Source organism: Balaenoptera acutorostrata, chromosome 8 (assembly GCF_949987535.1).
Source record: "Balaenoptera acutorostrata chromosome 8, mBalAcu1.1, whole genome shotgun sequence".
Lineage (NCBI taxonomy): Eukaryota > Metazoa > Chordata > Mammalia > Artiodactyla > Balaenopteridae > Balaenoptera > Balaenoptera acutorostrata.
In genome coordinates this window covers 35,179,771-35,196,592 of record NC_080071.1, presented here as the reverse complement: position 1 = coordinate 35,196,592, position 16,822 = coordinate 35,179,771, and the positions used below count along the sequence as shown (strand labels likewise).

Here is a 16,822-nt window from a genome sequence, read left to right as displayed (position 1 = left end):
TGTTCTGCACATTTATAAGATTCTTTGTTGAGTGACTGCCTATTACATAAATTTGTCTATGAGCACATTTTTAAATGAACAGAGTAGCAGTAAAAACAGGAGTATTTTTTGTTTGTTTGTTTTTCATTCCCATTTACCTGATCTCTAACCCCTTTACAAAAAAAAAAAAAAAAAAGATCAAAACAAAACCACAAGTATCAAGAAGCTAAATCCTGAGACAAATGGGATGGGCTCCAAAGTCATCATGTTGCTATTGTATGGTTTCTGCACCCTTTCTTATCTAAATCATTGATTTAACTTTCAGTTTCATAATCTAATTCTGGTTTCATTGTTTTTCTGCTTAAAACTTAAGTGCTGGCCCAGACAAAAGCCCTTGCCTACGTAACTACATTTGAGCCTTACCTGAAGTCAATAAGATCAATAACAAGGTGAGATGTTTAGATTCTATTTTCCCTCACTGCTTTTGTAAGAATATATATGTAATACACATATTACATGTGTATATAGAATCTATATATATTTATTTTTACCAGTTTATTATAAAAGGATATGGTGAAGGATACAGATGAACATCCAGATGGAAGAGATGCATAGGGCACAGTATGTGGGAAGGGGCTCGGAGCTTCCAAGCCCTCTCTGGATGAGCCACTCTCCAGGCACCTCCACGTGCCCACCAACCCAGAAGCCCTGTAAGAATATTTTAATAGCAAATTGAAAAGGGGAAAAAGTTATTATGTATTTACAAAAACACAATATTAAATTAAAAGATAAGTTTCAGGGTTCTATCTTGACAGATCAGAAATTAAATTAATTATAGCACTTAAAATAACAAACAGAAGTCATAGTTTCAGAGAATGTTTATATAAAGCTATAAACCTGGGCCAAGTGAAAAGCTGGAAAAAATAAGAAATCCAGCCACTATAAAAGAGCTATACCACAGTTGCTTCTATCAAATAGCTTCTTGTGGGGGATGAAAATTTTTCCTTTCCCCTTCTAGGTTCCTTCGACTGGTATAACAATCAAATTAACATAAGGAAGATAAACAAGAGAAAAACAAATAAATTTAATTTCATACATACCTAAGAAGAGAACAAAGCAGGCTGTTTACATACCTTTTTAGAAAAAGAATCAAACATTTGTGAAGATTTGACAAAACAAAGGGGTTTTTGCTTGGGGTAGCAAATTAATGAAGGAGTAACAAAGTTTGCTTATACACCTTTCCCGGCCTCAAATTCCCTATCTCAATGCCCTTCATCCTCATGGCATAGGGAGGATAACTTCCTATGGGAGCTTTGTTTCCTGCTTTCAGGGGAACAAAGGAAGGTCAGAGTGTTCTTATACGAGCTGTTTCTCAAGTAACTGTAAATCAAAATAATCAATATGCCACCTTGGCATATTTGGGAACAGCCTGCCCCAAGCCCCATCATTCCCATTGAATAGAAAGAAGGTATCTTGGATAGCTGGTAGGCAGTTATGTTTTATTCAATCATTCAAAAACCATTTATGAAACAGCTACTGTATGTCACGGAAAGCACTATTATAAATGCTAGGGATACACAGATTAACAAAAACAAGGCCTTAGCCTTGTGTAAGTTCATATATTGCACTGTATCAGTGCTCTTAAATTGTTCTATTTTACAGGTGGATTTTGTACACCTACCTGGTTTAATACTTAGCAGTGAATTTTAGAAAAATATTTACTATTATGGTTCAACATTTCCATATAGCCAAAATATACACTTTATGACTTATTTCAGACTTTTTCCTGATAAAATACATACACATTTTTTGGTAGAAATTTTGGGAACTTTTCTACACAGAAAAAAAAAAAGTGTATTTTTATCACTCAAAGATAATTACTATTGGCATTTTCTTCTAGAATTTTTTTTATACATTTGATTTCAAGTAACAGAAAACCCAACTCAAACTTGTTTAAACAATAAAGAAAATTGATTGGCTCACATGAATGAGAAGTCCACAGGCTGACTGGCTTCAGGTGAAGCTTGATCCTACAACTCAATATGTCATCAAGGACCCGTTTATTTCCTTCCCTCTGCTGTGCTTTCCTTGGTGTCTGCACCATTCGAAGACTGGTTCCTCTCGTGGTCCCTAGATGGCTGTCAGTATCTTCCTGGCAGTAGGAAAGAACGTTAGCATTCTCAGCAAATGTTCTAAGAGCCATTCTATCAAACCACCTTGGTGCCAATGCCCATCCTGACTCAATGATTGAGTCTAACGAACATACTGATCGGTTAGCATAGGTTAGTTACATCACCTTTGAAGGCGGAGTGAGATCAGCTTCTCTGGAATCATATGAATCTCTAAGGAGAAATTGGTATTGACAGGAAGGGGACAGGCAGTTTTAAAGAAACTAGAAATCATTTTAGACATATTCAAACAACACATTTTAAGTCACTCTAAACACTTGTACTATTTTATCTTCCTCTTCTAATTTTTTTTTTAATTTTTTAATTTTTAATTTTTTTTTAATTTTTTTAATGCTATTCTTGTCTGCTTACATTATTTTTATGTATGTATGTATGTATGTATGTATGGCTGTGTTGGGTCTTCGTTTCTGTGCGAGGGCTTTCTCCAGTTGTGGCAAGCGGGGGCCACTCTTCATCGCGGTGCGCGGGCCTCTCACCATAGCGGCTTCTCATTGCCGAGCACAGGCTCCAGACGCGCAGGCCCAGCAACTGTGGCTCACGGGCCGAGTTGCTCCGCGGCATGTGGGATCCTCCCAGTCCAGGGCTCGAACCCGTGTGCCCTGCATTGACAGGCAGACTCTCAACCACTGCGCCACCAGGGAAGCCCTATCTTCCTCTTCTTTACTCATCTTTGATTAGACTCTATGGATGGCCCAGAGTCCAAATTTTTCAAGGGAGATCATCCTCAACATTTTGATAGAGAATATTAAGTAGGTATTGAAAATTATGACACAGATCTATATTTCTGAATAAAAATGTTATATATTAAATGAAAAAGGTTACTAAAAATCACGTATATGAAAAATAATGTGTACTGTATGACCCTATTTTTCTTAACTGATTTATGTATGCATAGGAAAAAGTGATACATATATAGTAAAACGTTAACAGAAGTTATCTTAGGTGTGCTTTTCACTTCCTATTTCCAGCTAACAGTATATATAGGTCAGCATCTCACAGAATGACTGGCAGACAGGATAGTGGAATTAAATTATTACCTTATGGCATTCATCAGTAATTGCTTATCTAAGAATGACTTTTTTTTTTTTTTCTTTATTTTATGGCTGTGTTGGGTCTTCGTTTCTGTGCGAGGGCTTTCTCCAGTTGCGGAGAGTGGGGGCCACTCTTCATCGCGGTGCGCGGGCCTCTCACTGTCGCGGCCTCTCTTGTTGCGGAGCACAGGCTCCAGACGCGCAGGCTCAGTAATTGTGGCTCACAGGCCCAGTTGCTCCGCGGCATGTGGGATCTTCCCAGACCAGGGCTCGAACCCGTGTCCCCTGCATTGGCAGGCAGATTCTCAACCACTGCGCCACCAGGGAAGCCCTAAGAATGACTTTTTGATGAAGTCCTTCATCTCCGTAAACACTTTGTTCCTAGAGTCATTGTCCCCCTGCCAGCTGCTCTTACTTGTCCACTCCATACAGGTATCTCCAAACCACATCTTTGGCTCTGTTTTTTCTCTCTTGAGCTTCTGTTTTCTCTTTAGGTGTCTCCTAGAAATCTCTACTTACATGTGCTGATACCTTCATGAGCAGTTAGTTCACAGGACAGTGAGCACTTAGACTCTCATTCACTTGCTGGCTGTTCTTAGATCAATGACTTAATCTCCAGGACCTCAGATAAAGAAGATGATGATAACTTCTTCAAGAGAGGAGACTAAACTAAGTTTCTTGAGGTTTTAGATTTTAGGCCTGAAACCAAATTCATTATCTTCTTGTAACCACTTCCCTCACTTGAAAGATTTCTTCCTTTCATCTTCAAATAGAATGATAGGAAACAGTAGAACTTTAGAACTAATAAGGATGTTAGAGTCTCCCTAGCTCAATTCCTTTTCTTTACTATAATGGATGAACAAATACATACCTTCATTATCTCCTTCCTTTTCTTGCCTTATCAGTAATCCAGTCCCATCAGTTCTCCTTCTGTAATGTCTCTCAAGCCTCTTTCATTCTTTTCATTACCACCACCCCAGACTACATCTTTATTTCCTCGTGGCTTGGTTTTTCCCAAGGTCATGTTTTTCCTGCTTTCAGTCTTTCAACTAATCCTGGGAAAGCTTCCAGATTGCATATCCGAAAATAGTGTGATCACTAAGACATGTTCTCATGAAAAAAAGAATTTGATGGTTTTACTGTGGTCAGAGGATAGGTCCAAACTCTAAGGCTAACCTAAGGAACTTCCTAGAGGTTCACCCTAACTTACCTTTCCAGGCCTACCTTCCAGTATTCCGCTAAAAGTTAAAGCTGAATAAATATTTATTTAATTGAATTAATCTCCATACTTTCTAAACACAAATTCTTTTAGCTTTGAGGTATAACCAGGAGATTAAAAAAAAAAAAAGCAGCCAGGTTCAAGGGAAACAGGGAAGCTGTTAAAAGTTAGGAAGATAGAGAACAAGCGTGAAGTGAGGAGAAGAGTAGCAGAATTCATGACTTTTCTATATGTTCAGTTCCTGCTCTACAGTTTTCCACCAATACAGTTTCCGCTCAGTACACTGAGGGGATATGGATGTCGTTCCCCCGACAATAGAAACACAAGCAGTCAGGGACTGGGTGCTTATTCTAAACGAAGCACAGGCCTAAAGCTTTACAGACATTTTAGTCTCTGATTTAGGAAGGTCAAGGTCACACTGCCTTGAGAAAGGTGAAAGGCAGGAGTCTGACCCACGATTAAAGACCTTGCTTTAAACTGTGCTATAAAAACGAGCAGGCTAATCAAGAGAGGACTTGGCCGACCACACGAGTCTGGGGTTAGGCGTAAAGACAAGAGGCTTCTGCACCTGAATTTACGGAGAGGAAAACGAAACGGCAAAGCGCCCACGGCAGCCGCCATTTTGCGGGAGCCGAGCGGCCGGAAGTCCCGCCGCCGGCGTCTAGCGGCTGGGAAGCTCGCAGCCTGCGGCGGAGGCTGGGGTACCGGAGGACCTTGGGCCTCCGCGTCTCAGCGGTCGGGGACGGAGCCAGAGGACGGGGCCGGGGTCGGGGCCGCGCGGCGTAGTCTCGCGGCGGGAGGCGGAGCCTGAAGGCGGGGCCTTGGACGGCGCGGCTCTGTGGTTCCCCCGGCCGGGGGCGGGGCCTGGAGGCGGGGCGGCGGCGCAGGGAGGAGCTGACCCGGTCCCAGCTTACGAGCGCCTCACTTTCTCGGAATGTGAATGAGCTGCTATAGCCGGCCGCTGGCAGCCGGCAGCTCTCGGCTGGGAGGGCTGGGGTGGGAGGTGACGGTGATTTCCTCCCTGCTTGACCCACCTCGAACATCGACTCCCTTCTCCCGCGGCCCCGGGGATGCGGCCGTAGCAGGTGAGATGGGCCCCCGGGGCGCCGACCTGCGCGGTCCCGGCTCGGCTTTGCGGGCCCCTGGTGACCCCGCTCTCGCCCCTCGAGTCTGAGCAGGTGGGCAGCGCTCAGGCCCGCAATCCGCTGCCTGCGCCTGCCCGCCTCTGCCCCGCAGCGCCCGCCTTTAGGACGTGCGGGGCCACCCGGGAAGACTTACGTAGGGGAAGGGGCGGCTTGTCCCCTTTGGTGACAGAGCTGCCATCCCTCAGTTTGAGGAGCACATCATTTACGTGCGTCCACCCTACCATTCTCAGACTCTTCCCTTTATTCCGGGGGTTGGCCTCAGTGAATGCCATCCTGGGAGCTTCTGCCCAGGTACCTGGAGCGTTGCACCAAATTTTCTCCCGTACCCCTTTTTGGAGCATTTCACTTACCATGCTTTGTGAATGCCATGCCCTGGGGAAGCTGAGCGACCAACTTTGTATCCCAGGCACAGAACCCAGGCTGCCTTTACACTTCCACTGCTGGCTGCCCAGGCATTGGGTGGCAGCTGTTCTTTAGGCGGCCTATTTGGTTACGGATTCTCTACATCCTTATCTTAGAGGGCCAAAGTCTGTCCCTGCCGACAAGAGAAGAGGCAGTGCTCAGCACTCCCTCCCCACTCTGGGTCTTTAGGGAAGACGTTCGGTCCCCTGCAAGTAGGTGGGAGTGGGTGGATGGTGTGACTGCTGGTGTTGAAGGGTGCTTGAATAGGACCACACTGTATTATGCTTTTCCCACCGGAGAAAGGTTACTGGGTGTTTGAGAAATAGCTTAAGAGTTTAAAGCTTTCTCTTTGAAACCCGTCAGAACACTCCTCCCCATTTTCACTTAATAGCAGTTGTTTACAATGTTAGTGGTTCCTCCATGTTATCTAAACCAAGTATGAGTGGCCAGAAGTGGCTGGTGTATAGCATTTCTCTGCTCCCGACCCAGTGAGTGGTCTTTTACTGTGACAAGCCAACTTTTTTGTTCTTTAACAAGCCTTGTTTTTAATGAGATGAAAAGACTGGATGCTATTTTTTTTTAAACTTCCATTGCTGTGGCTCCTGTTTATTTTAAAAGAATGCTTTAAGAAGTATATTCTCGGGGCTTCTCTGGTGGCGCAGTGGTTAAGAATCCGCCTGCCAATGCAGGGGACACGGGTTTAAGCCCTGGTCCGGGAAGATCCACGTGCCGCGGAGAAACTAAGCCCGCGCGCCACAACTGCTGAGCCTGCGCTCTAGAGCCCAAGAGCCACAACTACTGAAGCCCGTGTGCCTAGAGCCCCTGCCCCTCAACAAGGGAAGCCACCGCAAGGAGAAGCCCGCGCACCGCAACGAAGAGTAGCCCCCGCTCGCCGCAACCAGAGAAAGCCCGTGTGCAGCAACGAAGACCCAACGTAGCCAAAAATAAAATAAAATAAATTTATTTTTTAAAAAAAGTATATTCTCTTCCTGTTGGAAAAAAATTTCAGATGAGATAAAACTTTGTAAGTCCTTTTTGGTTATTTTGACTACCCCTCAATTAGCAGATATTGCTTCTATAATATCAAGGAACATTAAAAGAAACTTCATGGGAAGGGGAAGATTACTTCCCAAAGTTTTTCTCTTAATTTTTGACTACCTGAAAGTTAAACCTGGGCCTTGCTACAGCTATTTGACCATCACCTTGAGAGAAATAAAGAGCTCTCCCTTCCCTGCTAACAGCTAAGATCAAACTAAATTAAATTGAACTCCTCTTAGTTGTTTGGTATAAAATGAAAACTGATAACCTTACAACCCATCCCATCCCTCTGTTTTAGTTGGAGGCTCTTTAATACCAAGTATGTTTGAAGAACTGCATAGAACAATGAATTATATTTAATTTACTACCATTCTTATTATTAGGACACACAACTCCTAATGGCAATTGCTACCATTTCTTGAAGGCCTACTTTGTGATAAGCTGTGTATAAAAGCTCCAATCCTCACAACAGCCCTCTAAGGAGGTTTTTACTCTCATTTTACAGTTGAAGAAGCTATGGTGCAGAGAGGCTGAGTTACCCGAAGAGTTGATGAGTGATAGGCCCCAAATTGGGTTCAGGCCATTTGACTCTTTTCACTGAACAACTGCAAGTTTAGTTAAAACTGTTGGTTTAAAAATTATTGGAATACATTGATATGCAAGTGTGGTACAAATAAGGGGTAGGGAGCAGTGTAAGTTATAATGCTCCAGGAAAAGAAATATAGGGAACTTTTTAAAAATCAGAAGACTGGAGTAGTTTATCACCTTAATCTTTAGCACTGCCTTTTCAAGTCCACATCTCTCAGGGGCTCCAAATGTTTAACACCTTTGTTCACTTGTTTACCAGCTCATTACTTTAATTATGGGTACCTGTACCAATCAGTAGCTTTCCCAGGATATAATTTGATGCTTATTTGGTAAACTTCAAGTATGTGAGTATTACAGGTTTTGTGTATATTGACCACTCCTATCTAATCCTAGTAGGAAAATATTTGTCCTGATCCAGATTAAATGTAATGTTTTTTTTTAAACAGTTGTTATTTTTTATTTATTTATTTTTATTTTATTTTTATTTTTATTTATTTTTGGCTGTGTTGGGTCTTCGTTTCTGTGCGAGGGCTTTCTCTAGTTGTGGCAAGTGGGGGCCACTCTTCATCGCGGTGCGCGGGCCTCTCACTGTCGCGGCCTCTCTTGTTGCGGAGCACAGGCTCCAGACGCGCAGGCTCAGTAGTTGTGGTGCACGGGCCCAGTTGCTCCGCGGCACGTGGGATCCTCCCAGACCAGGGCTCGAACCCGTGTCCCCTGCATTGGCAGGCAGACTCTCAACCACTGCGCCACCAGGGAAGCCCCAATGTAATGTTTTAAAACGGTTCAGTTTATACCAGGGTAGCACAGAGAAAATGATCTCATCCACACCCCCAGTTGTATCAGTTATTGGTCTTTGGCCTGCCATCTGAGTCCTTAATGTGATGTGGGTGTTTGAGAACTTAACCTGGGCATTATACATTTTAGGAAGCATAAGCTTTTTTACTTTCTACCTTATATAAGGCTACTTTAGATGGTTAACCCAGAATAATCACTTAGGAATTGGCAATTGTCACTATGTTAGTTTCAAGTTACTAATAAAACTGGTTAGTTGCAGAGTTGTTCAAACCTAATGTTCATTGTGTCCCTGGCAGCAAGAGGAAAGTCTGGTAAGTATTGTCATATTAACATAAAGTTTTCCTTGCTTCATTTTCTGAACATCTTTAGAACATTTTACAAGACATTTTGTGTTCTTTAACATTTTATGAACAGCTTTGGAACATTTCAGAACACATTTTGTGGTCTTGGTGAAAAACTTAGAATACTTAACATTCAGGAAAAAACAAAAAAACAAAATTCTGTCCATGAAGTAGATAGTTCCTAAGAAAGAACATTGATCCACTAAAGGGTGAAAGGTTTATTTAAGAGCAGGTGATTATTTTAGTCTCCTAAATCTCCTGTGTGCTCCAGGCACGGTGCTAGGCATTAGGGACACAAAAGTGAGCAGAAACATGCATAGTCCCTGCTTCTATGGCACTTAAAGTCTAGTGAAGGAGACAGACATAAATCACATAGTCACTCTAATACATAGTATAATTATAAACTGAGAAGAGTGGCCTAAAGTTAAGGAACATGATTCTATTTGAGAAAGACTCCTGGCCTGGCTATGGTGTTAGAGGAGCCTTACCTGATACAACGACTCCTGAATTGATTTGGATATGATTCGGAGGATGGGTAGTTGTTATGTGGGTGGGCAGGGAAGAGAATATTTTAGTGTGAACTGCATGGGCAAAGCCCCTGTGGCACAAAGGACTATGGGGAATTCAAGACAGCCAATATGTCTGGCTGGTGTCAAAGGAACTAAGAGTAGGTTGGTGGGATGCCATCATTTTTTCTTTCATTCTCTCTCTTATATGCCACCAGAAGTTATATTTAACTTTTGTTAAGTGGTTTATTTGTGCCAGATGTGTTTGTAAGGACTTGATATTGAATAATATCAAGTTCCTATGAGGTAGGTACTATTATTGCCGTTTCACAGATGAGGAAAATGAGGTACAGAAAAGTAAGTTACTGGTTCAAAGTTGATCAGTGATATTCTATTATACTCTTCTTCCTATCCTATATTCAAGTCCTTCCGCAGGCTGGAAAGGACCTTCCTGTCCATTGTGACTCTTTGATGTAGCCCTGAGAACTTCTGAAATTTCTGGAAAATTTGGCTGCAGGTGGACATTCAGCAGACTCTGTGGGCCCCATGCTGTCATCCACTAGGCAGAGCTTGACTGTGGAGCACTGGAGAGGACCACAGGGCATCATTACAGCTGTAAAATCTGTGGATCTTATTTTTCTCATATCTGATACTGAACATAGGACAGCAACATAAATATTTTGAGCTGACCCACCTTTGAGAGTCAAGAGGTTGTTGTTAGCAGACACTTCCACCCATTTTATTTTTCACTGTATTTTTCTCTGATGGTAGTTGAAAAAAGTTTGTATATTTATTTGGCCATTTAATAAATCTGTGTTTGCCAGTATATCCTTTAAACTAGAATTCTTCTCATTGACTTCACACTGAATCTTTCTTCTTTCTTTCCAGAGATCTGGTTGGATTTGGAGGGTGGAAGAAAATGAATTCTTTTTCTGATATACCTGCCAAGAACTTGACCATTGCAGTCAATATGACCAAGACTTTGTCCTCACCAGTAACACATGGATTTAATTCCACTAATGACCCACCTTCAATGTCAATAACAAGGCTTTTTCCAGCCTTACTAGAATGCTTTGGCATAGTCCTTTGTGGCTATATAGCAGGAAGGGCCAACGTTATAACATCAACACAGGCAAAAGGACTGGGAAATTTTGTCTCCAGGTTTGCACTTCCAGCTTTATTATTCAAAAACATGGTTGTACTTAATTTTTCCAACGTGGACTGGTCTTTTCTATATAGTATCTTAATTGCCAAAGCTTCTGTATTTTTCATTGTATGTGTATTAACCTTATTGGTTGCCAGTCCCCATAGTCGATTTAGCAAAGCTGGACTATTCCCTATTTTTGCTACACAAAGTAACGACTTTGCGTTGGGATATCCTATAGGTAAGTTACTTTTTATTTTTTAAGTTTTAAAAAATTTCAGGTCTTTTAGAAGGTAACAAAATGTAAGACTTTAATTTGAATCTTTTAACTAAGCATTTGTTAGTGATTTATACTTATATCTAAGAAATCTTTCATATTTTTTTCTTAAATATGTCTTAAGTTAGATGAATTATATTTTTTCAGAGTTTGAGGCACCTTCAAACATCTACCTGAAATAAATGGTCATATCCAAATAAACTTTGTGAGTCATCTTTCTAATAGTATTTTTTTTCTTCTCAATAATCACATATGAAAGAAATATAATTTCCAGAAGAGATCAGATTCTGATTTAAATTATGTAAAAAGCATAGGCATACACCTGTTGAAAAACTGTCATTATTAAATGTTAGCAGTGGAAATTTATGAGTGACTTTTTCCCTTCCTTATTTTTCTTTCCATCTAGAGTGTATATTATTTTACATTAATGCTTGTTATTGAGTTTTTTATTCAAAATATCAGTGTACTTTGGTCGAAGTTAATTTCTTGTTTAAGGACAAAATGAGGACTTTTTTTTACCTTTCCAACTTTTCCTTCTTTAACTTTCCAGCTCTTTAAACAGCCTAATTTTATGTTTCTATGTGTATATGTTTTCCTGATGAAATAGTAAACATACTAGTTGGGGATGTTGAGATATCTTAGAAACATATTCTATTTTCCAGAACTCTCTGCCACCAAGAAAATGTATACTTGGTAACTACTTTTTTTTTAATGTTTTTTTATTGTGGTAAAAGTCACATAATATAAAACATACTATTTTAACCATACTTAAGTGTACAGTTCAGTGGCACTAAGTACAACTCTCACCATCATCCATCTCCCAAATTTTTCACCTTCCTAAACTGAAACTCTGTCCCCTTTAAACACTAACTCCCCATTCCCCCTCCCTACTGCCCCCCAAGCCCCCGGCCCCTGGCATCTACCAATGTACTTTCTATGAATTTTTAATATTTTTAAAGTTTATGTTTTGCTTTTATCATGTATCATAATGTAGGGAACTGAATATTATGGATATAGTCATTCATTTATTACTTCATTCATTCATAGGAACCTGTTAGTACCAGTGACTGTGCTAGCATACACTTGTGAACAAAGTTCTTGTACACACTGAATTTACATTTTAATGGGAAAATAAAATAAAAACAAAAATAATATCAGGTGATGACAAGGGCCATAAAAACAAAGTAGTGTTATTTTACAAGGAGATGGCATTTGAGGTGGGGAGCAGGGTCAGTGAAGGCCTCTCTGGTGATATATCTTCTGAGCAGAGACTGAATGAAACTTAATGAAATGGACAATTGAAATCTGCCATTAACTTTCAAATTTCTTATCTTTTAACAATCCACCCCCCCCCAAAAAATTATTACACCTCTAGCACCAAAAGGATTCTAGTGGACTATACTTTTCATCATTCTCTTCCTCCATATTGCTTACCAGAAATAGAGATACACACTTAAGAAATTATATAACTATGAATAAAGTAGGAGGTTTATGAGAGAGGAAAAACCAGGCTCTTAGATAACTGAGCTGTGAATAGTCAGAAACTAGATAGGTGTTCCTTTAAGGTTAATCAATTTTAAAATTAAAGGATGAGCCAAGCATTTAAATAAAGACTTTGGAAATAAAAGAGCAAGGAGTTAATGTGTTGTCCCTCTCTTCAGGAGCATTAATAATGTACATTTGTCAAGGTATTGATGGTATAAGGACCTTAGAAGTGGCTAAGTATCATAGTGTTAAATATTTAATAAATAGTGCTATATCTTAATTTAGACATGAACTGTAAGTTTCATGCTGTCATAGAGTAGTAAGCCCATAACTAAATAGAACTAACATTTGTAACTTTATAAGAGTATTTTCTTATATACTTATCTCATTTGAGGTAGGGCAGATATTATTATCCTCATTTTCAAATAAGAAGGCAGACTTACAGAGATTTAATTGTCTTACCCCAGGTCACACAGCTAACAGGTGACTGAGACCCAAACCTAGATTTAAATCCTGGGCATTTTCTTATGCCACACAGTTATATAACATGCCCATTTGATCATCAGAAGACCCAGCTAGCCCTTATAATACACTATTTTCAGAGAGAATCAAAGTTTTTCATAATCTTTACATTATTCAAAAAAATTCATAAAATGAGTAGCAGTGGAAAAAGACCTATTAGATGAGTTTATCCATTCTCATATTAAGGCAGAATCTCCAAATAAAAAATATAGTCAGCCATTTTCATTGCTGCTTTTCTCATGTCCCACATTAAATCAGTGAATCTGGTAATAATCATGTTCCCAGCAGTGTGCTAGCCCAGTTCCCCTGATGATTATGCTTGCAGATTTTGAGTTGTAATTGTTTGTTTGTTTTTAAATCACAGATAATATAAGAGCTCTTGTGACATTAGGTTGTAGACAATAACTTTACCAGAAACCAACAGTATACACAGAAGTGCTTTTTCATATAACTACAGATTGGAAGCTGTGGTACAGAACTAGGGCCATGTATCTGCTCCAATGAGATTATTTATTACTGCTGTTCATAGCCATCTGCCTTCTGGCTATGCTCAGGGTGAACAGAGAAGACTGTCTCTAGAGAGAAGATCATTCTTTCTGTTTGTTATGTGGCCTCTCCCAAGAATTCCTACTCTCTAGTTCACAGATAAGCATGGTAGCTTAAAGGAAATGTCCTTTTTACGACTGCATTTGTTCTACAACATTGGTCCAATTTACAGGTGACTCAGAAGAGAGATAAGTTAGTGATTAAAGAAGAAGGACAGTCGTGTTTACTTTTTCTCTATACTATAATTATAATGGTCTATGAAATTGCATTAAAATGATTTATCTATACTCAAGTGACATAATACTACACTGCATTATTGCAGACTAAAAAAATAAGCTTGCTATTTTTAAAAACAATTCTTTTCAGAGGTACTTTAAGAAATCCGCGTATGAGAAGAAACCAAGACTCTACTGAGGTGAAATGTGGATTTTAGCAAATCAGAATGGTTCCCTGCCTCTGTCATTAAAAGATACAGTAGGGCATAGTTAAGTGCTATAATTCATTCTTAAACAATGCTGATAGCATAAGCACCCTGACTAATCATAATTATGCTCTAGTGCTTGAGCTGTAAACAGAAAGGAAATGAAGCATTTAACTATATGCCATTAAATAATAGAATGATCTTGTCTGGGTCTTTGTGTTATTTGCTAGGGATTGAAACCCTGCAGTAATCAAAATAGGAGCCACAGTGGGTGGCTAATTTTGTCTCTTAGTTCTTCAAAGCTATATAATAATTCCTCAGAGTGGGATTCTCCCCTCCCCCCAAGAGACTTATTTATAAGTATTAATTAGAACTTAATAGTTGATATAATGATTATAAATCTAATTTGTTAATATGGGTCACTGCTTTCAATTATTTTTCAGATTTGAAAAACTACACTCAGATTGATAACAAAAGAATAGTGCTGCGGGGGAGGGAGGGTGGTGGGATGAATTGGGGGATTGGGATTGACATATATACACTAATATGTATAAAATAGATAACTAATAAGAACCTGCTGTATAAAAAATACATAAATAAAATTAAATTTAAAAAAATAGTGCTGCCTATTTATAGATAAAGATGGAATGTTAAGTAATTATGCAAATGAATGGCAGAATGAACTGAAATTCCCATACTGAACCCTATTCTAGTAATTAAACAAGTATTTATTCCCAATTTTTTGCTTTCCCACTAGACTATACTTCTTTTGCCTTTGTATACCTGTTCAACTGACTTAAAATACCCCAATAGTAGTCTGCTTTATAAATATTCAGAAGATGAAAAAAGAAAAAAAATTGGATATAAAAAGAAATGGGTTCATGGATAACAATTAGTTATAAATTGCTATGTTACAAAACACATTTTTAGTCTGTCTGAAACCTTTGACATTCATTGATGTGTTAATTCCATTCAGCAAGTATTTTCAGATTTTGCTTAGCACTCAGCTGGGACTGGGGGTTATAAAATGATACCTTAAAGGAACTTAGAATTTGTTGAGATGGCACTGATATGAAACAAAGTACCAGAGCCATCCAGGGAAGGAGAGATCCATGATGTAGACTGAAGACGTGGTGGAAGAAGTGGTACCTGAGACAGGCCTTAAATAGTAGGCAAGATTTGGATAAGAAAGGAGAGGTTTCAAGAAGTTGGGGGATGATGAAGTTGGGGAATGATAACCGGCATGTAGAACTAGAAATTATGAACCTGGTGTTTATCCAGCGTTACAGTGATATAAACTGGCTGATAGAGGCTTTGCACTAAGGTATAGTGAGAGGTGAGCTGGATAAATAAGGAACAAATTGTGGAGACTACATTGTGAATGTCAAAAGAAAGATTTTATATGTGGTCTTGTGGGCAGGGAGAGCTGTGGGAAAATCTTAATTTTTGAAAGCTAAGATTTAGGTGATATTGTTGGTAGCAAGTAAAATGGATAAAGGGGATGGTCAAGAAAAACCAGAAGAATATACGTTGGTAAACAGAGTAGGAAACCCACTTTTGAGATTTTTGACTAGTGGGAGTAGCAGGAATCAAGATTCCAAGTAGGAATCAAATACAAAAGATCATGCAAAAGAAGAAAGGACTTGGTGATTGGCTAGGCCTAAATATAGACTTTTGTTCAAATTTGCATTGAGCATTTAAAACAACCTGAAGTCCATTATGTAATGGTGATTTAGTGCTACTGTACCAGGAAAGTACATTTCTGGTAAAAAGGCATTAACTTAAGAAGGTTTGTGTGCTGTAAGTTGTCAAAGGAAATACCTTATGCATTTTATTTTGGCTACTTGGGAAAATTCTTAGGCTCATATTGAAAACACAAGGCTTTTCTAAAATATACTCTCTATTTTAAAAATTGAGGGGTGGGTATAGACACCTTTCTCTTTGAGCTAAAATATCTAGTCAGAAGAAGTATAGCTAACTAGAAATAGTTATCAAAAGTGCTGCTTTATTTTGTTTTACTTAAAGGATGAAACCTTATGAAACATGAAAGAGAACCACTGAGTTACAGAGCTATATATCTAATTTGGAAGTCAGTGGAAAGAATTTGTGAAATTTTATGTAATCAAATATATTTTGTTTAACATTTCAAAGATATTAGAGACCTCTGTATGTGCTGAGTTGAAAAAAAGGGAGTTGAATCTTATAAAAAGTAGCTTTTAGCTAATGAGAACAAGGTATTCTAAAGGTTATATAATCTAGTTACATAACTAACGGGACATGTGCTTGACATTAACTGAACTTATGTATCCTGAGTAAGCAAACAAATATATTTTCCTACCTGTGTCACTTTATCTTAATGTAAATTGAGAAACCTAATCTTTTACATTTTTTCACATGATTGCCTCTCTTGTGAAGCAAGTGATTGTGAGTGATTGTGGCTGTTCTTATTTTATCTGTCTTTCTCAACTTGAAATCATTTATGAATCAGGCTTTGCATATATTAGGTTGAATAATTTCAGAATTCATTGCCAAAAATGTGCCTTGAGACCAATTTGATGCTGCAAGGCTCTAAGTTAACCTGATCAAGCCAAGACCAGGCCACCAACCCTCACATGAACCAAGAAACTGCTAGAAGTCTGATCCAACCCATCTCCTTCCAAGGAGCCTCATCTCATGCAATGGTTAGGTCATCATATACAGCTGAACCTTTGAAAAATCCCTCAAATCACCCACAAGATGCAGCACACGTACTTTGTGTATATTGTACCATTTCTCATAAGTCTAATGGCCAGATTCTTTTGCAAGCGTTGCTCTTCTTCAATGAACAAGTAATTAGTTTGCACTTGGGAACATGTTTTATGAAAACGAAAAATGAAGCCTTTGTTTTCCTAAGAAAGTGTAGTTGAATTTGCATTAAATGTGCATTGACATGACTTTACCGTATTCCCCTCCCAAACATTTCTTAGATCCACCTTTCCATCTCCAATTCTTCAGCATCTTCACTGGTCTTCCTTCCTGAAGGCATTCATTCCTCCCGAATGGAGGCTGCTCATTTTCTCATCGCCTGCATACCATGTGAGCAGTGGGTAGGCAGGATTGGCATCCTCATAGCCACTGTGTACCACTGCTAGGCCGTTATTCTCTCTCTTCTGTAAAAACTGCTTCTTTGAGGTTCCTGCTGCCTGGCTAAACTG

The 16,822-nt window shown here is 39.4% G+C and overlaps 1 protein-coding gene across 2 annotated transcripts in view; it reads left to right on the top strand.

Moving 5' to 3' along the window:
* The first annotated feature begins 5,345 nt into the window (after positions 1-5,345).
* The window catches only part of GPR155 (G protein-coupled receptor 155), a 42,989-nt gene continuing 31,512 nt past the window's right edge, over positions 5,346-16,822 (top strand). Inside the window, exons 1-2 of one of the 2 annotated variants that reach the window (XM_028166770.2) lie at positions 5,346-5,503; positions 10,122-10,618. In XM_028166770.2, the coding sequence (XP_028022571.2) occupies positions 10,153-10,618 (466 nt within the window). In that variant the 5' untranslated portion in view covers positions 5,346-5,503; positions 10,122-10,152. The remainder of the gene's footprint in view (positions 5,504-10,121; positions 10,619-16,822) is intronic. The other variant, XM_007183299.2, reaches the window with a different exon arrangement.